Source organism: Orbicella faveolata, unplaced genomic scaffold (assembly GCF_042242905.1).
Source record: "Orbicella faveolata isolate gen_17 unplaced genomic scaffold, um_ofav_v1 contig_14, whole genome shotgun sequence".
Taxonomy (NCBI): domain Eukaryota; kingdom Metazoa; phylum Cnidaria; class Anthozoa; order Scleractinia; family Merulinidae; genus Orbicella; species Orbicella faveolata.
This window is the reverse complement of record NW_028301541.1, coordinates 21,780,226-21,802,945: the sequence shown is the minus strand read 5'-3', so window position 1 is coordinate 21,802,945 and position 22,720 is coordinate 21,780,226. Positions and strand designations below refer to the sequence as shown.

General features: G+C 40.0%; 3 protein-coding genes across 4 annotated transcripts in view; 1 reads left to right on the top strand and 2 right to left on the bottom strand.

Moving 5' to 3' along the window:
* Positions 1-167: 167 nt before the first annotated feature.
* On the bottom strand, positions 168-5,068 carry LOC110062131 (RNA 3'-terminal phosphate cyclase-like protein). The gene is made up of 9 exons (XM_020768994.2): positions 4,914-5,068; positions 4,767-4,838; positions 4,080-4,255; positions 3,871-3,945; positions 1,774-1,898; positions 1,521-1,646; positions 1,116-1,272; positions 789-892; positions 168-404 (listed from the first exon to the last, which is right to left on the bottom strand). Exons 1-9 carry the CDS (start codon positions 5,038-5,040, stop codon positions 245-247), a joined length of 1,122 nt encoding a protein of 373 aa, XP_020624653.2. The 5' UTR covers positions 5,041-5,068; the 3' UTR covers positions 168-244.
* A 12-nt stretch (positions 5,069-5,080) lies between these two features.
* Positions 5,081-10,376, top strand: LOC110062132 (DNA-directed RNA polymerases I, II, and III subunit RPABC2-like). Its single transcript, XM_020768995.2, has 6 exons — positions 5,081-5,160; positions 5,406-5,469; positions 5,976-6,018; positions 7,134-7,227; positions 9,121-9,192; positions 9,859-10,376. The coding sequence occupies exons 1-6, from the start codon at positions 5,138-5,140 to the stop codon at positions 9,947-9,949; spliced, it is 387 nt and encodes a 128-aa protein (XP_020624654.1). The 5' UTR covers positions 5,081-5,137; the 3' UTR covers positions 9,950-10,376.
* Positions 10,377-11,140: 764 nt separating this feature from the next.
* The window catches only part of LOC110062129 (protein patched homolog 1-like), a 29,857-nt gene continuing 18,277 nt past the window's right edge, over positions 11,141-22,720 (bottom strand). Inside the window, exons 15-25 of one of the 2 annotated variants that reach the window (XM_089287650.1) lie at positions 20,822-21,719; positions 20,228-20,461; positions 19,739-19,817; positions 18,293-18,435; positions 17,050-17,160; positions 16,809-16,878; positions 16,358-16,446; positions 15,214-15,543; positions 14,198-14,340; positions 13,485-13,584; positions 11,141-12,949 (exon numbers count right to left, since the gene is read on the bottom strand). In XM_089287650.1, the coding sequence (XP_089143776.1) occupies positions 12,695-12,949; positions 13,485-13,584; positions 14,198-14,340; positions 15,214-15,543; positions 16,358-16,446; positions 16,809-16,878; positions 17,050-17,160; positions 18,293-18,435; positions 19,739-19,817; positions 20,228-20,461; positions 20,822-21,719 (2,452 nt within the window). In that variant the 3' untranslated portion in view covers positions 11,141-12,694. The remainder of the gene's footprint in view (positions 12,950-13,484; positions 13,585-14,197; positions 14,341-15,213; positions 15,544-16,357; positions 16,447-16,808; positions 16,879-17,049; positions 17,161-18,292; positions 18,436-19,738; positions 19,818-20,227; positions 20,462-20,821; positions 21,720-22,720) is intronic. The other variant, XM_020768993.2, reaches the window with a different exon arrangement.

Here is a 22,720-nt window from a genome sequence, read left to right as displayed (position 1 = left end):
CACCTGGTACAATTCAATGGTGAAATTACGTTAACAAGATCAGAAACTGAATATGATTTTACAGATCATCAATGGATCGACTTCACTACAACTTTTGACAAATCATACGGTCCTATTCATGAACTGGTATATTGGACATGAGTGTCTTAGTTCCAGATAAACAAATATTTATTACCACTTTGCATAACATTTTATTTTCTTTTATTTATATTTTTACAGAATTATTTAGAAAATAGTCTGACACTTAAACCATTGTCTTGTTGATGTTGGTGTATCCCACTCCAACACATGATAACAGGACTTTGTTTTCTCCTCCTGTCTCTCTGTCATTGTCATCACCTTGTTGTGCTTCAATTTTGAACATTACTCCAAAAAACTCTTTCAAATGCCTCAAGAACTGGATGCTGTTTGCAAAGGAAAACACAATAGTAATACAATAATTAATTAAACAGGCTACAAAATAACCAAAATCAATACAGTCATACATAAATACATGTAGAACAGTGATCTTTCTTCCTTTCTTCCATCCCTGCCCTGTCCCTCCACCCTCTTCCTACATCCATTTTCCCTACCCCTACCTACTTTCAGTTCCTTCTCCATACCTCCCTCCTCCATCTCCACGTCCTTGCACCCAACCCATCCAATTAAATGATGTAGTTAATGTCTGATCTTTAGTAGACTTTTCGAAACAGCAAATTCGAAAACAGCACAAAACATGTTCCATTATCAACTCTCCTGACTCAGCATCAATATGTTCTAGTTCTACATTATGCAAAGTAAATTCTTACCTGTATGGTGTCAGTGGTCCAGTCAGTATTTTGGAAACATCTCTTTGTCCAAGGATCATGTAGAGAAACACAAGACTCTGATGCCGAGAGTCAATGCAACCTCCCTATTGAAGGAAAAAAAACAAAATAAATACTTCATGAATATTGGACTGTTGAATGAAGTTCTACATTTTGCAAAGACATGAAGCAACAGGACAACCTGCTTTTACATCAGGTAAGCATCACCACCTTTGAAGGCTGTTACACTCACGCAACATTTTTTACAACTTTTTGTGCAAAATTGCCACAAAAATGTAAAGCAAGGTTTTGTTTTAGCCTGTGACTCACCCTGTAAATTTCTTCAAGTAACATTTCAGCTGCCTGCTTGCCAAGATCCTCAGGGACAACGGACTGACCCTCCCCTGCAGGGGCAGATGCTGTCTGTACACACAGCATGGCACCAGTTGTTGTTTCTGCGACTAATGAGATGCCAAATCCTGGTGACCTGCATGAAAGAACAGTTATAAACAATATTATCATTAAATAAATCTCACAGCTAAGAACAGGTTTGTGTTGCAAACTTCTCTAAGTTCCTCCATGCACAACTTGCACTGTACATTGACGTTTGGCTGTCTGTACAATAAGATCTTTCTGCGAAGGCCATATATTTTCATTGCAATTACTTAACAAAATGTTACTTGTCAATAGTGTTATCTAAAGCTACAATTAGAAAGACAAATGAGCATGACATACTTTCCTGATTGAGCTCCCTTGCAGTGATCAGTATAAATATAGATATCAGAGACAAACTGATTTAATACACTACGTGTTGCATCTACCACTCTGTTGCATACTGCAGGTGACACTCGCATCGCATAACTTTATAAACCAATCAAAATTAAATGCTAGTTAAGGGTAATACAAGTAATTCAGGGAATTAGTATTTAGACTCTGGATCGTTATTTATTAGTTTTTATTCAAAAATGTGTACTTTTCTAAAGGATACGCAAGACCTCGTATTCTTTTTATTTTACCAGCATCTGTAAATTGGATGGGTCGTAAGGTTCTTCTTACAGGACAAGAGAAAACCACTTCACCTCCCCCCTCAGGAGGAGCTCCTCTTTTTACAATCTGCAAAAGTTAAAGTTGGTTAAACTTATTGCCCTGTGGGGGTCACCATGAGGTACAGTGATGAGTTAAGCTGGTTATTTCAAAAAATAACTAAAAAGAGTTAAAATAAGTTAAACCTTTTCAGGAAAACGACCAATTTTTTAAGTTTGCAAGACATGTTTCGACAGAGCTTCTGTCATCTTCAGTTGAATGAATGATTACAAAGCAAGTTGAATAATAAGTAGGCAAAAATGCTAATTAAGACAAATAGTAACAACAAGAACGTGAAAAGGTGTAAGTTAAAAGGATAATTTTAGATTTACATGGTGTAATTGCTGATTGAGGGAAGGTAGTTCTTTTTGAATATGAATAGCCTCCTTTATCTTGAGTTGAAAGCTGGTAGTGGCGTGATCTAAAATATGAAAGCAGTCTATTGAACACAATGAGCGACAACGTTCAGAATTCTGAAGATGTTTGAAGATGTGAGAGGCCCTATCAACGGCTAAGTGCTCACGTACGCGTGTGGAAAAATGTCGGGAGGTTTCGCCGACATAACAGGCATTACAGCCCGCACATGTAAACTTATAAACCACACGTGAACGAAGCCCGTCGGGGATAGGGTCTTTCACACCAAAAAGGTTACCTATCTTGAAGGAAGAAAAAACTAATTTGATGGGGCATCATGAAAAACTATGGTTGGAGAATTTTCAATGCTCTAAAATTTTATTTTATCGTAGGTATGTTGACGACACTTTTTGTTTATTTCACTCGGAGCACGATGCTGTTATATTTTTTGACTACATTAACTCTAGGCACCCCAACATAAGGTTTACTATGGAAAAAGAACTTAATCGCAAATTACCCTTTCTAGATGTTCTTATTGATAATAGTGACACTAATTCCTTCCTAACTAGGGTTTACCGTAAGAAAACCTTTACTGGGTTATTAACTAATTATTTTAGCTTCACCTCGTACTCATACAAAGTAGGTCTCATTAGGACTCTTGTTGACAGGGCCTACAAGATCAACAACACTTGGTTGGGGTTACACGAGGATATAACCAAGCTTACTGAAATTCTCAAAAAGAACCTTTTCCCTGCCCATTTAATTGAAAAAGTGGTTAACCGTTACATCACTGGGACCCATAGCAATCATTGTCCCCGGGGCTACCCCCTTACCACCTCGCCCACGTTTTACTTTAAGCTGCCATACATAGGCCATTTTTCTGTCATCACTCAGAAGAAGATTCGACACTTAATCAAGCGCTATTGTAATGATTTAGACATCAAATTAGTTTTTTCTTCCTTCAAGATAGGTAACCTTTTTGGTGTGAAAGACCCTATCCCCGACGGGCTTCGTTCACGTGTGGTTTATAAGTTTACATGTGCGGGCTGTAATGCCTGTTATGTCGGCGAAACCTCCCGACATTTTTCCACACGCGTACGTGAGCACTTAGCCGTTGATAGGGCCTCTCACATCTTCAAACATCTTCAGAATTCTGAACGTTGTCGCTCATTGTGTTCAATAGACTGCTTTCATATTTTAGATCACGCCACTACCAGCTTTCAACTCAAGATAAAGGAGGCTATTCATATTCAAAAAGAACTACCTTCCCTCAATCAGCAATTACACCATGTAAATCTAAAATTATCCTTTTAACTTACACCTTTTCACGTTCTTGTTGTTACTATTTGTCTTAATTAGCATTTTTGCCTACTTATTATTCAACTTGCTTTGTAATCATTCATTCAACTGAAGATGACAGAAGCTCTGTCGAAACATGTCTTGCAAACTTAAAAAATTGGTCGTTTTCCTTAAAATATTTACATGTCTGCTGCTATCTAGACCTTTTGGAAAGTTAAACCTTGGGTTGAGAGGAAAAAGCATAGGAAGTACATGTAAGAGAAGAATCAAGAAGCAGACCAGGAGTCCTTTTCCCCAACCAACCCTCAGTGACTCCTCATACAACAGATAATTTGTCCTGATTTCATACCTTCAGATCAAGTCCTTCATCGTCAACCACAAATTTCTTGACCAGAGGAATAGTTACAGTTTTAATGATGTCGACCTGAAATTATGCACGTCAGTCAATGCCCTGGCAATAATTTTATTACCTTGTAGAACCAATAAAAAGGTACCTCGTCAAACAATCAAACACTCAATATTTACAGCAATCCCTTGACTTAGGGATTACTGACATACCGTTGGATCATGTCTGTCATTTGTTACTCCTCTTAGAGTCAGTCTGATAGGTTTCTTGCAAAACGGTGCTAGTGATATCACAGCCTCTAAGTAGTAGCCAATAGAACGTTGAGGATTGCAGTCATGGTCGATGGGACCTCCTGCTAGCAAACCAGGTTTATAAAAGAGCGTTGTACCTGTAAAGGTGACAAAGTTGAAAATAGCTATTAGTATAGATATTAATTTTTTGCTCTGCATATAGTCCATTGATTGGCTAAAAGAGTGGTCCACAATTTTACACTTGGAACACAAGTGCTTTTATCTAGACTGTTTGCATGCACAAGCTATTTTCAGCAGCCTTTCCTGTGTTAAATAGACATATGACAAAAAAGGCTGCTAAAGCTGCACTTCTGTAGTCTGTACAAGCAACATTTCTCTTTGAGATGTTGAAATATTGATCTCGTCCGTTTTTACTCTTTCACTAGTTTGCCTCGATCCTCATGAACAAACGAGGACAGCCAACATTTCTCCAGCTGTAGATTCGTATAATGCTCACTGAGTTTTAACCACGTTTACATGTAAGCTTACATATAATGTTGAGACAAAATTTATTCCAGTATTTATCAAGAGTATTTATCAGTCTTTATCATCTAACAATAGAAACCTGACGAGCAATCAATTCCGATGTTTGAGTGACGTAAGTTTTACCTGTTTCGTTTACTTCGATTCTAGATCCGTTTGTTAACTTGTCCAGCAGTCGTATAAAGCTAGCCTCAAAATCTTTCAAAAAAAATACAAGCAAAAACATTAGATAAAGGCACGATTTTTGCATTTAATTTACGAAAAAGGCACCACCTTTCAAACCAGGATCATCTTCAATAGCCCTTATGTTTTTAATTTTCACCGATTTTCCGCTAAGCGTCGCTAAAACAAGTCTTTGTCGGAAGAAATTGCAACCCTCATAAGTCAAATCGGCCGCCATATTGAAAACAAACGCACGTGGCTATCGAGACTTCTGCTCATGATCCAAAAGTGAAGCTGCTGACCAGAATACTGTAAGCTCGCGCTCTGGTTTGAAAATGGCGGACGACGACATGGAAGGGTAAGCGAAAGAAAATGCCGTTATTTTGTGTTTCTTCTTGTTCAATCATTACAGCGATGCGTTTTACTAATAGCTAAGTATCATAGTGAGGTTTTGACCGAGTGATAATATTTTCTATGGTCCTTTAAGTCGTTAAATTGTAAAGATATATTAAACAAAAACTGACGTTTCTTAACACACACACAAAACTATTTTAATGGGCTCGAAACTCGTAGTTTAAGTAATGTGCTTTTTGTTCACCGTAGATATGATGATGACCTCGATGAGGTCGAAGAAGAGGACCATTTCGAAGATGTAGACGACTTAGAGGTTAGTTCAGCGGGAAAGATGAGGTTTCCTGTTTGTACAGTTAGTGATGGTGCAGCGGCGCCTAGAATATGGCATTGTGTTCTCGGGCAAGACACTTTACTCTCACAGTGCTTCTCTACATCCAGGTATCCAGGGGGAGTAGAAGTAATCTTTGTCACTTTAACAATGCCAGAGGAACCAGGCTCCAATATGGAGGCATGGCCTGTGTCCTCATGGTTGGTGGGCTCAGCTCCGGATCAAGTGGTCTGGTTTCGAGCCCTGGCCAAGGACACTGTATTATGTTCTTGGGCAAGACACTTAACTCTCACGGTGCCTCTCTCCACTCAGGTGTATAAATGGATACTGGTGAATTTAATGTGGGGGTAAACTACCAGGCTGCAACAGTATGGGCTACTTGGCCCCTACACAGATCTTAATTTATCTACCTACCTTACCTCTTTAATGCACAAATCTTTACCAAACAGGGAGATTTCACCAATTTAATTATCTGCAACATTCTTTTCTAGCCAACAGAAGACCCTGACAATATTGACATTTTGCCAGCCACAGGTCAGTTTGTTAAGATTTACAGCAATTACTACAAGTAAATATAAGAAATATCATATATTTGAACTGCAGAGAAAGATATGAAGACAGGGTTGATCATTGCAGTTATACACACAGCTTGTTAAGCTGTTGCAAAATTAAAGCCTAAAAAAAAAAAATATTCAGGCTTGAACAAGATGAACAATGACGTCTTAATAGCAACTTCTTTTTAGCCCACCAAAGACCATATAGGCCTTATGTGCAACAGAGCGCAAAGAAGATAGGTGAGAGAAAGACCATATAGACCATGCGTAATTTTCTGACTTGCCATTAGCACAAACTGAGAGGCAAATCAGAGAGCTATTCAAGCTAACCAGAGTGCTGAATATTTAGGTTTACCAGAGTGCTCAGATTCTTGCTCACTAATCACCCTTAATAGCCCTTTGGTTAGCATGTTTAGGGTTACATGTAGCTCTCGAGAATGGAAATGGTAACCTAATAAAAAATCCAGCTTCAGTCTTATTTTTAGTTTTAGTGTAGTGACATGATTTTGTTAATGTCTCACAAGTCTCCAGTCTACAGTTATTACACCATACCATTTGCATTAGTTTCAAAACTCATCTAGTTGCAGAACTGTCCACAGTTAGGTTTTGTAATTTCTATTATCTATCATTCTAAGCCTGAAATGCATACAGAGAGCTCAATAATAAAGCTCTCTGTATGTATTGTGGGCCTATGATGATAGATAATAGGCTATTTGCAGGTTACAAATTCAATTTTATGTCCACATTTTTGTGACAGGTCTCCTTTTCATACAGAGGCCATTTCTTGATTAAAAAATAATGTACAAACAATAGCCTCCATTTGGCCTAAAATTATGCTTGGATATTTGTCCACCAACATTATTTGTTCCAAGAAGCAACAAATTTTCTCTGGAAATGTAGCCAGTTGCCTATGACAATAACACAAGTTGAACCTGGTCACCAAACGTTTGTTGTGCCTTACTCAATTGGTAATCATAGTAATCATAGTATTCAGTCCCGTGACACATTTAGACCAATTGAGTGCGAGTTAAAAATATTTGATTGATTAAAATACATGACATTGCATATTCTGAAACATTTTTCTTCAACTTCTAGAAGAAAGTCAAGAACCAGCAAAAAGAATAACAACACCCTACATGACCAAATATGAGAGGGCAAGAGTTCTAGGGACACGAGCATTACAGATAAGGTACAGCAAAAATCCAGCTTGTTATTAAGGGTACATGTACAGTGTTTCCGCCAGACCGTGCCATTGCAGGAATCCCACGTTGGAATCAGAGATGGCCCCCAGAAAAACAAAAAAAGGGCCAATTTGGCCCTTTCTTTTTACAAGGCTGCAGGCTTAACACAGACACAGTATTTTAAAAGCCATCCCAGGGCTCGAAATTGCGACCATATCAGTCGCCAATGCAACTAACATTTCATCCTTGGCGACCAAAAATTCTGGTTTAGTCCCCATAATGGCAACTACATTTCTCTGTGTTGACGATCAACGGTTATTTTGTCACACATATAATGTCCTTCTAGAAAATCATATTGAAAATATTCAACATTCAACATTCTAAAACATTCAACATAAGAAAAGAAGTCAATCTGTCCTTTTGCTCATAATGCATGGATCCTTCATACTGGTAAAAGAAACTTTATGGAGTAGAAACACTTCAAAAAGCACTTACTATTAAATCTTATCATAGATCCTAATAAGCTGTTTATTTTTCTTGGTACCCTGATGCATTTTTCCCTTTTGTAACTTTCAATTTATTGGCCCCTTTCCTAAAAAATTGGCCCCTAAAAAAGATCTTCAGGGGCCAATTTGGCCCTCAAGTGAAATTTTCTGGCTGAAGTGCTGATGTAACATTGGGTCTTTTTTCTAGAAGGCACAGTTGCAAAATGGTTAGTATATCTACAGCCCCTGCCCCTCCCCCTGGTGGGGTGCACCCCAAAGTGTTTGGTGGGGGTGTGTGGTCCAAACCTTGAAACTCGTATATAAATTTCAGACCAAAATCTGTGATTTTCCATGCCCTATTTCAAACTTGTGCCAAAAAATCCATACCCTACTCCAGTAGTACACGGCTCCAATATAGAACTGCAGCTAAGCAGAAATGGCTTCCATTTGTGTAAACATTTGATTGAAGGGCTAAACATTTGTCAATATTGATGTGGAAAAAAATAGTTCCTTGTAACAAAATACACAATGCCAAGCCAGCGTGAAAAAGATACCCTATTTCAGACCAAAATGGTCAAAATCTATAAGAGAATCTTTGTTTACAATATTTGCGTCATTACCATAAGTGATACAGTTTCTGATGGAGCTACAAAGAGATTAATACTGAATATTGAAAGGGCACAGCACGATTAAGTTTCCCAAGGAATTTGAGCGCAATGTATTGAATACTTTTTGTGCAACGAGGGTTTAAAAGCTCAAAATTTTGCAAAGAATGTGTAAGCTCATTAGTGCTTTTGCCACACAGAAATTTTGATGTTTTTGAAAGCCATTTTCTCCTCAAATATTACACCCAAAGGGCCAAAAATTTCACCACTTACTAAGTTTCACAAGCTCTTTACGTTTTTCTAGTAAAATCGTGTCTAGCATGATGCCTTCTGTGCACAAAGTCATATGTTAATGAGGAAAAATGTAAACAATGACGTCAGCAAAGATTCGCCTATACCTTTTTCAGACCAAAATTGCTCATGTACTATCCCTGTTGGACTGCACAGACACTGTACCTAGCTATATAGTCCATATAGGGAAGCCACCCTGAGTATGTAGTCTCAGCTTGAGCAGTCTATGTTCAAGCTCTGGCCAGGATCATTGTGTTGTGTTCTTGGGTTAGAAACTTTATTCTCACCACCTTAGAGTGTAAACTTGAGCGACCTGTCAAAATGTCAAGAGTATCCTGGAATGGGTGAAACTCACAAGCAACCCATCCTGGGGAGAGTAGCAACATTTTTGTTGCTTCGCACTATTGAATCCTCTCATTTATTTCCTGGATTTATTTCACGTTTACTTGAATGAAAAGACATCTTCTCCTCATACATGCAACAGGTACAACTCTCACCTCTGTTGTTTTAACATTCACAGTATGGGAGCTCCTGTGATGGTGGAACTTGAAGGTCAAACAGATCCTTTACAGATAGCTATGAAAGAACTCAAGTAAGTCAAAAACCAACACACAAATTGATGTGTGTACAAAGATTAGATATGTAAGTCACGGGCACTAGAAAAGAACACCACTGAGATTATGGTGACAAAAAGTAGTGCTGCAACTTCAGTGTCTCCAAATGTGTTGCTCCTTGACTTTGTGAGTTTAGACACATCTGTTCATGCAGAAGTGTGTAGTTACTTAGTTTCCTTGGTTTTTTTGCGCTTTTTGTTCAGCAGTCTTCTCTAACTTGAAACTAACTGCTGAAATGACGGAATCGTACAATAGGGATCCAACAAAGGTACTTTCGATCCCCAGTCCCGCCAAGAGTTTTGGCTCAATCCCTCCATCCTGCCCCACTCAAGAATGCTTCTCATGATCCCACCTGGTTAAAGTTACAGTTTTTCGCATTAAAAAAAAAAAAAACCATCCGTGACGTGTGATCTTGTTTTTCATCCTGTATCCCACTGTCAATTTTAAAACTATCCCACATCCCGTCTTTTAAAATGAGCAAATCCAGCTCCCGCCAAAATATTTTTATCCCGCATACCACCATTAAAATTTCTATCATCTCGCACCGCGCCTCCATTTTTACTTTCATCCTGCATCCCGCAAAACCCATATGTATGTTAAACAAGTAGGACATAAAAATATCATTTTTTTATTCTTTTTTTCAGAGCAAGAAAAATTCCGATCATTATCCGCCGATACCTTCCAGATGGGAGCCACGAAGACTGGGCCATAGATGAACTCATCATCACAGAATGAACTGCATCTTCGTCGTCCTCTTGTCGTCTCTTTTTTTTTTTTAACAATTTTTTTGTACAAAAATTTACTTCTCTTCTTTTTAACCCAAATTCAAAGAACACTGTACAAGTTCGCGTCTATTTATTTTAGTTGTATGTGTGTGTCAGTGGTAATTGTATTTATGTCGTACTTTCTAGTGATTGCAAAACGCGTTGATAATCACTTGTGGAGACTGATCCTCGCTTTTGTAGCGTTAAGAAGAAGCAAAAAAGAAAAACCATCTTTCTTATTGTGGCTATCCTTACACTTGAAGCTTTCTCCTTTTGTACATGGGAGAGTTCCGTTTACGGGCTCTTGTCCCTCAAATAGCTGTGGACGTTATATACTTTAGAAAGTATTTTTAGTGTCTGCAGAAACCACTCGCTCCAAATAAACGTTGTCGACATTCGTTACAGAGGTAAAATCATCCAGCCAGGCCGGCTATCTCAAGGTGGTTCGTTATTTTGTCTGTCCTGTCTCGATGCGTTCAGTGTGGTTACTGGACAAGAGACTTATTAAAAGACTGAAGACAGTCTTACATTTCGTGTTACCCACATCGCGTAGCCACTTCATTTCATACCGTTATTGTGGGGAACTAACGGCTGGAGAAATTCCGGCCAAAACGCCGGCTCTTCGTTTTCGTGTGGACGGAAAACATTTTGAAAACGGAGCTTTTCGAGAACGATGACGTCACGATAATCACGTGATTTCCCTGACCGAGTTTTCCTCAAACACAAATCCAAAATGACCACTGATTGTTGCGTTTTTAAATTTCTCCCGCCCAGTGTGGACGGAAAACATATGATACGTTTTCGGTGAAAACCTCCGATCCGTTTTCAAATTCCTCCCGCGTAGTGTGGCCTGAGCCCGAGTTAACCTGAAAAACGCCCGAAACGTGCAACCGAGAAAGAAAACTGAAAGATGAATTGCATGGTACAAAAATCTTTTACTTTGTGTTGTCTTGCGACCAGTTGCAGTCGATATTGGAGACTGGGAACAATCAGGAACGATATGAGAAGGAGCACATAAAGAGGAGAGTCTTCCCCATGACCCTTCGAACAAAGGAAGAGAGGCGTCTGGAGATAAATCTGAGAAGTGACATCCGGAGACATTTGTGTCGCAATAGTTGCGAGAGGAACCGCCTGATGTTACCAAGAAATACACGCAGTAAAATTCTTTCGTAAAATTTGTCCTTTATTTTCTCTGTTACATTAACAAATCTTAAATGTAGGCTTTGGAAGCCACATCTTGTAACAACATAGACCACAAATAGTTTATCACTTTTCCGAGAGCAGAAAGTAAGAGAAAAATGGAAAGGCAAGGAAAACGATAAATTTCTGCTTACACGTGAAAAGAAAAGAAAGTGACTTGTAGTCTAATGATAAAACACAACTTAAATTAAGTGTTTGCCTTCAGCGTTTTTACAAACCAATACTACTTTCTTTCTTGACAAAACTGACTACATCCTAAACTGATGAAATATTATCTACATCTACATAAGGCAAAACGATAGATGATTGCTATCTCCCTTGAAAATATTAACATTCTAATGGAACATTTCATAAACGAAATAATGAATTCTTTGTCATCCGAGTAGGTCTTATGCGTGATAACATCACAAGCTCAAAATTCACCACCAAGCCTTGTTTGAGCGAAATTTTCTAAAACCTCTGGCTCCTTCGTGTTGTTTTTACGAGCGTTATCTTTTTCATCTTTGCTGCTTTGGGAATAGGCTATTTCCGAGATGTCTTAGTTTTGCCTCTGTCAAAACAAGTCTCAGTTCGTGCGAAACCATTTATATCAAATTTGTTCAACGCACAGCTTTATTTTCATGCAAATCAACCTCATTTTCATAAGAAAGGTTTTGAACGAAGACTCGTTTTGAAACAGAGGCACAAGGAAACTCGAAAATGGCCTATTGGTTCACGATAAAATTTACAATTTGAATTTTCAAACGCAAAGCTTAGTGGAGAAATTAGCTTGTTTGATGTCAACATACACAAGGGCTATTATTCTCAATATATATCAATGAACTGGCGGTTAGATAAACTTCTTTCTCTTGTATATTTACACTCTAGATTATATTTTTGTAAATCATACACGATAACGTTTCAAAATACGAAAGTAATCATCTTTAGATAAATATACACACATGATAAACATGCCATGGATGTCCTGCATCCATCATAAAACTTAACCGCTAATCGATGTGATATAAATACGACGAATTTAGAATATCTTTTAAATTACAACGCGAAAGAAAAAGAAGACTGCAGAATAGGGAGTTAGTGATAAACATGAAAAGGCAAAGTACAATCATGGGTAAGTTATTTGTGTAAAAAGGGTTTTTCTCATGAAATATGTATGGCCGCCACCTTGAAAATAGTACCTTGAAACTTCCATTTCGCGTCCTTATTAAAAAATCCCCATGTTGTACTTGAAGAAACTTGAAAGAACTACAATCGCACTTTGCTTTAAAAAGAAATTGTTAGATATCAACAGAACTAAATATCTTCTGAATTTAGACGAGTAAGGTTTTATTTAGCCCTGTTATGAAAAGCTGACCAATACTTTATATCTTTGGGCGTAGTCTTCTTCAGAGCTCTCGGTTCGATCTGAGGAGGGGCACTGGGACGAGGATGTCTGTCATGTCAAGTGAGGCATGGCCAGCAACCTCTTTCCGGTGTTCGTACTTATGAACGATTAATCTTCACAAAGCCTCCTTCATCACGTCCAAGCCAGTACAAATGGGCGTAGCCCCTCGCCCGTCGTCATGTCTGAGCTCCGCGGTTCATTATCGGATAACTCCACTTTAGCCCCGTTTTCGTTGGTTCTTTCCAGATCGGCTCCATGATCATTTGACTTATTGTTTACCTCTTTAACAGTGTTCAGTTCCGCTTCATTATAAACATACCTAACCGCAGAGGGGTTCTGAATGGCGAGCGGATTTGGGGTGATGGCCGGCGTAGGGATTTCTGTTACCTAGCAATGATAGACACAAACCGAAAAAAAAATATAAACTTACAAATAAAAGTCACAACTTGATAGTGTTTACACGGCATGCGTAAGTTTGTGGTACCAAATACCTTCATTGTTTATATTCATCACAAAGTCTGCTTCTTGTTAGGATTAAGGTGGAGAATTTTACGTCTTGAAAAGGATTTGGACTTAGAGTGCATGATTGATATTTCGTTTGCTGATTTCATTTAATAAAGTAGTTTCCAGACTTAAGGCTCGTGCAACGACCTCGTAGCAATTTGCACTCTCCATTCCGCAGAGGCTCAAAGGGTTTTCGGGTAGGGAGAATCTGCTGAGCGATATGAGTGCAGGCGCAAGGTTAACTTTGTGCCTGCACTCACCTCGCACAGCGGCTTTCTAAAACGAACGTTTCGAAACTCTTCGGTGAAGAGAGGTTACCGCACTGTTTTTGATGACCAGTGTCTTGATTTTGGAAAATCATGCCAGTAATTCGCTCTTCTTAACATGTTTCCCTCAATGATTAATTATTACGACTTACCACTGGCCCTGGACCGGCTAAGGACAAAACAACAGGTAAAAACACCACGCCATTCAATGTGCTGATCAGTACCAAGGCCACATGGAGGATAAAAAAGTATCTGCGAAAGAAATGCATTAAAAAGTCTTTAAAGGGACGATCCTTAAGTTACATATCATACAGTGGAACTCCGTTAATCCGGTCACCAACAGGCTACAAAAATCTGGTCATATTAGCGAGTGTTTAAAGGAGTTTTTTAAATAAGAAAATTACTGACTGAGCTTTTGTTCGGGCCAGAATAAAGTGACTGTAATAACGAGGTGGAGTTAAGGCGGGGTCCACTGTAAAGCGAAGAGTTGAGGATTTGCATAAGGTTATGGAATTCATTTTACACGAGTGTCAGGAGAGCGGATACAGTAACCCAAGGAATCAGCACAAAAATAATGGTACAGAGTATGGTCGGTCAATACCAATGCTCAAAGATCTTTCGGATCAAGAAGCGAAAAGTGAGCGAGAGAAATAGCCCTAAAAACGCTTTAATATTGCAAGGAATTCTCTTTACACAGTCTTTAATAAAGAGAACTTCTCTACCAACGTACTTAACCGGCTATTAAGCCATTTGCTGCGTCTTTCTTAAACAATCAACATAAAGAAACAACAACGGTTAGAATTATCTTTTAAGTGTCATTATAAAATATGTTACTGAGAAAAGCCGGCTTGGTAACCTCTCTTACCTGAATACAAAATAGAATTGGGATCCTGCTAGTACCACAACACTTAGTAAAGAAGAAATAGCACCATTCACAGTCGGAGCAAAAGCGTGTTCTATTGCCTTTTGCATTCTTCGGTTTCTGTCGCCAAGGGCGTGGAAAAATGCCTGCAAAGTGAAGGACTCGGTCATTTTATGGTACTGGGTAAAGACTGACTAAAAGACGTTACAGACTAGTTGCTACATGTATCTACAAATGCTTGCAAAGCTCTCTAAACAGTGGCAAAGAAAACATAACCCAAGGCTTCTACACTCGGACAAAGTAAAAGACCTGACTGGGACAGCCGAAGATTCGTTCTGGATTTGACGTCACAGCTTTAACTCTCCCCAGATTCCCCATGCGCGGTCGCGAACCATTCGAAACTCGGTTTCGAGGGGGCACAGAAATTCGAGGATTTAACCAAATCGCAAGATTTTTGCGGCAAATTACTCCACAAAATAAGCTTTATTGTTTTAGCGAAAGAAAATGTTTGGGGTTAGGTGCGCTTTAAACCAATTAGGCGCAAAGCTTTGAGCAGTTTTCAATTGAATGTCGAAAGTAATCAGGCAATTACTTTGGTTTTGGTTTTGGTTTTACTACGGTTTGAGATTAGCTGAGTAATCTAATTGGTAAGTAATTGGTTTGATTTTGGTTTTACGACACGTAATTGAAAATCGCTCTAAATAATCGTGGCTTGGTCTGGGAACATTTTCCCGTGCTAAGCACACGTGGCATGTTTTTCCCGCGCTTAGGACGCGTTGCATGTTTTTCCCGCGCTTAGCACACGTTGCTTGTTTTCCTGCGTTAGGCACAAGTTGGATGTTTTCCCGCGCAACAGTAACCAGTCGTCACGGATCTCTGTAGAGTTTTCGGTTCCAGTCTCAGATCGCGTAACTATAACAAACAGGTGTCGTAGTTTCGGTTTTCTCCTAAGCCTATAAACGTCTTATTTTGAACGATCCAATCGAAAAAATTGTTATCACAAGATAAAGACAACATACCATAGACATGTGTACAGTGAATTCCATACCGACTCCAACGAACAAAATAACTCTAACTGCAGGAAAAGCACTGACTTTTATACCAGCGAGACCCATAAAGCCATACACTTCCACTATGATCATTGTCGGGACAAGAACAATAACAGCAGCTGCCCGGATGTTGAACAGAATGATCACCATGACAACGAAGCTCACCGCCAATGAAATAGAAATCGCGATCAACATTTGCCTTCTCAGCCAGATGTACTGCTCCCAAAACGTGAAGGGCACACCACTAGGGTAGTTGGGTAATCCGTCGTCTGAGTACTTGTCACAGATCTTTCGAACGGCCTGGGAAGATGAAAGCGATGATTGAACAACAGTCGTTCATGAGTAAAAATTTTGAAATGGCTGCCAAAGTGATGGACTGATCTTTCGCGTTTAGAGTCGAACAAGTACTTCTAAATTAAAGACAATTTGGCAGACAACAAAGGTGGGTGTATAATTCGATTCATCGATTACTTTGACAGCCTTTAATAGAGGCGTTGCCAAAAACCACGTGCGAGGGTTTTGCGCTTAAAAGTGATTTACTTCCGCGAATTATATTTCTGTCTCATTTTCTTACATAATTACAAAACTTTTTTGGCTTAAACGGTTTTATTTTCAATGCCTATATAATCGCAACCATATCCGTATGGACTAGTCATAGATATTACGAGTTGGCTTCAAAAGCGGTGGAGAAATTTTACCTAATAATCCACAGTTCTAAATTACATGGTGCTACAATGTCGTAGAATCTTCCCTTAGAAAGAAGAAACTTTGGTACGCGATATTAACTAAACGGTTTTTGACGTTGACGAAAATAAAACAGAATAGCGAAGCGCGCGAGTGACGTCATAACTCAGACAAACTCAGACAAACAAAACGGAATGATGGAAAATTTGACGCTTTTTCAAGCGCGTAAGCAAGTGTTCCTAAAACAATTTTTAAAACGAAAATTTTGCGTTCATTTTCCCATATTTCTCTCAGAACACGCTTATGTTGTCTGGCTCTCGCGGGGCTCCCGCGTTTAATTTGCATTCTCTTTTTAGACTTCGCGCGCTTCGTTATTGGATTGCTTGATTCTTTTAAATTAGTCAAATTCCATGAAAGCACGCGAACTCACCTCAATCAGTTTCACAAAATCCTTGGTTTCGTTAAGGCCAATAACATTAAAGTTGTTATTCGCAAATGTGATTGGTTTGGCAGTGGGCACTGAAAAAGAACGAGCGTAAGGCTAAAAAAAATTCTTTTAAAGTGTTTCATTTTCAGATTACTTCAGTTCCTTTGGCTATAATTCAGTTTACAGGCTCTACGTTGTGTCTACAACCACGCTAATTTTTACTAATGTTAACTGACAGTTTCTCTTTCATTTCTGGTATGCAGTTATTCCCCACAATCCTTTACTTTTCTCACCGTTTACATTCTATGGCGTGGAGAGAATAAGAGAAGATTGTCATGACGCCACGGTATTGAAAATAGGAAGTCTGGAAAGGAGACTGGTTCGGTAACAAAGTGATATAGTTCAGTGTTAATTAAAAAAAAAAAAAAAAGAAGAAACTGGCATGGAAAATTACCTTTCATTGCCTTGTCATTTTGTTTGTTTTTGATGTTTGTCCAGTTGACTGTCTTTGGTTTGATGACGGCCTGCAAGAAATAGACGGATATTACGTTATCGAAATGCACGTATTAACTTGTCACAGTACAGGATTACAGATATGGTCTTAACACAGCTAACTGATGGCTCGCTTTCTTCGAGTGTTACGACTTTCTTCGAGTGTTAAACTGTGTTTAAAATACGTTGCTTTTATAACATACTTGTGAGAATTGGTACCCCAAGAAGTCTTCATTGGTCCAAGTTGTCAGAGCTTTGTAAAATATTTCTGGACGAATAATTCCATCATCGCTGACAAGTTTATAGTTTCGAACCTGTAAAGCACAAATACACCCATAATTGATCACCAAGGTTACATTTCATGGTGAAAAACATTCAATCAAACTCATTGCAAGGCGCCTCAGTGTTCCAGGCCCCGTCCACCTACGCTGGAGGAATTTGAAAACGGAGTTTTCACTCTGAAAACGCATCAAATGTTTTCCGTCCACAGTACGCAGTAGGAATTAAAAAAGTAACAATCAACGGTCATTTTAGATTTGTGTTTTCAAAATGTTTCCTGTCCACAATAAAACACAAGGCCGGCGTTTTCAAATTTCTCCGGTTTAAAGATTGTCACGAAAAGCTCCGTTTTTGTGACGGATTAGTGTCGACGGTAGGCCTAACCGTAGAAATAAAGCTGCGTTTTAAAATTCCTGCGGCGTAGTGTAGGCTTAAGTTTGCCCATACTTGAAGTTATTTCCATCTCGGCCATAATCATTCTTTCGCACTTCGTAATGGTTTCCTCCAAGAGAGCATGAAGAGTAAGCGAATTAGTCCCCCATAAAGGACTCATTCCTAAGGTGATCCCTCTCAAGTTATTTTTAGATTACTATTAGAATTAGCCGATCCTTTGACGTGAATTTTACACGCGTAGAGTTTTATCCTCCACGAAACATCCACGCAATACATCGTCGAGAGAACTACAAACCATATCTAGAAATAACTTGAGACGGTTTCCCTTAAGAATAATGCCTATATGGGGAATGAACTCTCTTACTCTACATCTTCTCTTGTTTCCTGTCATAATTTGCCGAGGTTGCTTTCAGAATGCCGAAAAAATTCTGCAGTTTACGTAGCAGACACTCGAGGAGGGACTGTAGGGAGTGAGTCGGGGTGGTGCGTGCAGCGCGTCGGGCGGGCACCCCCGGGGGAACTCCCGGTCGGGGATGCTCTTCGGAAAATTTGAATTAAACCCTGAATGACACCTATCTCGGCTAAAAGTAGTGGGGTTTCGTCATGAACACCCAAGGTAAGACCAGAATCCTTGATTTATATCCCTAAGCGAGACGACAGACATCACTGACCTTTTCATACGGGTGTCCCCCTTGGGCGGAGACAACTCCTACTTGTACTATGTTGTTACTCAAACCCCCTACCCATAGGTTAAAATTCGCCGTCGGTGCCTACCTTTGATTTATCAATTTTGTCTGAGTTGTCATTCTGTGAGAGTAATTTGTAGGCAATAACACCAGTGCTCGTCGCATTGTCGTACCAGCCGGCGTATGTGATAGAATTATTGGCCCAGTCCTGATCAAATGATACTTGAGTATCTACATAGACAACAAATATTGTTACTAAAAAATCTTGATACTGTCTGAACAGAGCGGGCGCGGAATAATCCAGTGATAATGACCTAGCCTAGATATCCGAGCGGGGGGGGGGGGGGGAGGTGCAGGGACTCCCTTATAAAGAGGACGGAGGTTCTCGGCGTGCCTTTCAGGGATTAAAAAAGCAGTTCTGATACCTCTCAGGGTGTTCAGCCTCAAAAGGCCCACGGCGGGAGCCTTTGCAGAATTTTCAAGGGTGTTAAGCCGAAAAACGTATGACAGGAGGTTATGTGTTGTTTTAGAATTGGTACTCTTAGAGGTGAAAAACATTTCAACCACACCACAAGACAGGATTTAGGTAACTCGGAGGGGTTCTTTTCAAAATTTCCGACGAGCCCCCCACCCCGTCCTTTTCATATCGGAGCCCCCCGCGGACTAGAAATTCCCGGAATCACTGGCTAGTTATTCTTTTGTGTACTAAGCAGAATAAAGTAGTAAGCGAATGTAAACATTTGGGAACGATCAGCGCTTTTTCCCTTGGTTTGAACAAGCTACCCATCTCTATTGAGACAAATAAAAAACGCACAACAAACGTAATTTGATGTCTAGTGTCGTCCCGGAGCAGCACTGAACTTTAACTCAACAACCAGTATACATAAAAGAAAAGGGCACAAAATCCACTGTATAATAGTTTCGAAATCATGCATACACTCGCGAAACGCTCTCGAACAGAAATGAACGCATAAAATTAAGGACTTTCGGCCACGCGAAAGCAAAATCTCCCTAACAAAAAAGAACAAATAGACACAGCGTATGACGAACCAAATTTTAGCTGATGGTTAGTGCGCTCGCTTCCGGATCAAGCGGTCCGGGTTCGACCCCTGGTCGGGGACGTAGCGATGTGTTCTTGGGCAAGACACTTAACTCTCACAATGCTTCTCTCCACCCAGGTATATAAATGGGTAAGGGCCAATTTAATGCTAGCGGTAACCTTGCGATGGACTAACATTCGATCCAGGGGGAAGCAGAAATGGTCCTAGTCGCTTCATGCTACAGAAACCGGGATAAGCGCTGGTATGATGGGCCACTTGGCTTGTATGCAGACTTAGCTTACATGACAAGTCAGTTGGAAGCACAAAAGAAATCCACAGTACACAGTCGCCAAAGATGTTCAGCTAACCTGGTTGCCAGATTAATATTATGGTCATTATCAGCGAAAATTACATTTCTGAGGCTTATCAGACCTGTTCTTCACAGCGGGGCAACTGTAGTGTCAACTGTTTCTAGTTCATTTTACATCCCTTACCATTTAGCCATTCTCTAAAGGACGTCAACCAAAACTTGGGACTTTCTTTTGAGCCTGGAATTCCAGTTATATTGAAAATCTGGTGACAAGAAACGGAAAAGAAAAACTTGTTGCTTCTTTCGACAATACCCTACCTACTCTATACAACAGTGCGGCCCAGTCCACACTACGAAATTTGAAAAGGGAGCACACTAATCCGTCACGAAAACAGAGCTTTTCGAAAACGCTCTTCAATCCGGAGGAATCTGAGAACGCCAGCGTTTTTAGTGTGGACTGAGAACATTTCGAAACCGGAGCTTTTCGAAAACGATGACATCATGTGATTTCCCCGGCCGTCTGAGTTTTCCTCAAACAGAAATCCAAAATGACCCGTGATAGTTGCGTTTTCAAATTTCTCCGGCGTAGTGTGGACGGAAAACATTTGATGCGTTTTCAGAGTGAAAACGCCGTTTTTAAATTTCTCTGGCCATAACATTTCTAACCACTTACGTTTTTAAACTCATTATAGTAGGACAACAATTTCTTCTGCTGATTAGCGTAGTCGAAGTCTTGTGTAACGAGCGCCACTGGATAAAACGAAAAATATTTGAGCCTAGCCTCGACAAATTTGTATTCCACGCCTTTTCTTGGTACAACATCTGTGAGGTCCAGGCCACTTTCAACTTGGAGTGCGCCGTAAATTCCAACGGCGAGGAGACTGAGGAAAAATATTATCACAACAACCTGGAAAAGAGAAATATGTTCTTTGTTATTGCTCGTCATGTTAACGATTCTAAGGAAAATGGTTGTGCACGTGCGTTATATTTCTTGGTACATTTCTTTGCCGTCCTCTGCAAAACAACAACGTGAAATGACAAAGTTCTGCGTTCTCTGGAGAACGTGAACCACGACGGCTAATCTTTGAAATTTCATTTTCTCAATTGAACGCTACTGTCCTCAGCTCTATATTCAGTTTCGAGATAGCTTTGACAAAGAGAAACAAGCTAAATGACTTAAGAGTATCGTGAGTCGAGGATCGGCGAGGCCGGTCACTGTCGTGGTTACTTCAAATTCCTGTTACGAATAAGGGTAGACCTGGTTTACCTTGACAGGCATTTTTTGCAACCACACACCATAGTAACGTCTTGCAAAGTATGCCAGTGAGAGCCATTGAAGCTTTGTCTTAAGAAAACTGCACCAGCATTCAGACTCTGAGTCACACTCTTGCATGCTTTGTGATGTAGAAATCCTGCTCATTGACTCCACGCCTGGCGACGATCTCGAGTGTGAACTTAATGTTCTCAAGGAAGAAGCATCATCCATAACCACAGCAGTTTTTCCTGCTGAAGCAGGTTTAGCCGGTAACGTAAACGTAACCTTCTTTGGCGCATCAGTGGACTGCTGGGTCCGCGCGTCTCTGTCATCTCGGGATGATGAACCTACAGCAGTGGCTGGACGACTCGTGCAGCCATGACTGTTATGTCTTCCCTCAGTCCAAGCTTCTGATTGTTTACAAAAATTATTTCCACTCGCACTTTGTTCGGGGTAAATTTTTGAAGATCTTGTAGTCCTTTGGCTTTGATAACAAAGTCTTGTGTTGCCAGGATCTCGCCTGCCTTGTTCTATTTCTGTCTGAGTTTCCGTAACATTTGCTAAAGCGTCCGCCCCGCTTTTGGAAGTGTCTACTCCACCACTGCTGGGAGTACTACCCACAGCTGGTAATTCAAGGTCACTTGGATCTTCAATTTGCCTGTCTCTCCTGGAACGAGGTGCCTTGTGAAGGCTCCACTCGGACGCTGCAGATACCTCAAATGTTACCACACTCGAGGAATGTACTGTCTTTAAAGCAGTTGCCTCGACATTTCCTGGGATTATGACAGGGTCACTGGAATTATGTTCCGATGGAGGACTAGGTCGGTACCGATTCTTCACCTGTAGGAAACTACTATCACTTTCTGATGTTCTTGAACTTCTCGGGTCTAGAGATTCAATTCTTGTGTTTCTGTAGCAGGAAAAAGAAAAAGAAAGGAGAAATACTAACAAATAGATTCCATGTTGCTGTGCGTTTGTTCAGTAAGTGATCACAGAAGACGTCAAATTGTGGTAATAAGAACAAAAAAGTGGCACATGGGGCGATAGCCGAGTGTGTCATCAATGTTCCTACCACATCTTGACGACTTCTGTGATCAATTTCTTAACAGACGCACGGCAACATGAAATCTATTTGTATTATATAATAAAGGAATAAATTGTTATGACGTAATCTATGCGTCTGTCCTCCAGTTGATCATAAGTAAGAACCAATCAAAATGTGAGAATATTATAATATTAACAAATAGATTCCATGTTGCCGTGCGTCTGTTCAGTAATAGATCACAGATGACGTCAAAATGTGGTAAGAACAAAAAGCCGGCCTCTGCCCACTTTGGCGAACACGAAAAAGCCATTTGACGTAATCTATTGTCTATACAAATTGAAGCAATCTCATTGGTTGCTATACGTAGCAAAGAATTTTGATTGGTCCAGGAAAATCACGCCACTGTCAAACTTGACTCGAGCGTCGCTTCTCGTGGAATGAAAACTTACAGCGAAAGCAGAATTGAACTGCGAAATCTACAAATCTTAAAGAAAATCATGGATAAGTCAAGTCAGGTTTTGTCATCAGAGCAGCCCTGTGAGTCGAAAAGCTTGGATGTTGCTTCGAATATTGCAGGAGTTGAAAAACTACGCTCGGAAAACTTGCGGTTGTGGTCAATCTGGAGGCCATTCGATTCGAGTTTTGAATGAAAGGAACGTTAGTGACGGTGGAAATTTGTGTCCTCTGTGGTTGGTGATTCTCAAATTAGTGTGAAATAGTGTCGGAGACACCTTTTAGCTGCGATACAGTTGGCCGTGAGCTGTAGTGAGCTATACTTTGCTCGCTGCTGTATCCTGAAACGGACCGGAACATTCGCATCGGAAAGCAAGGTTATGTGTTTATTTTCACTGAAGTGGTTTTGATGT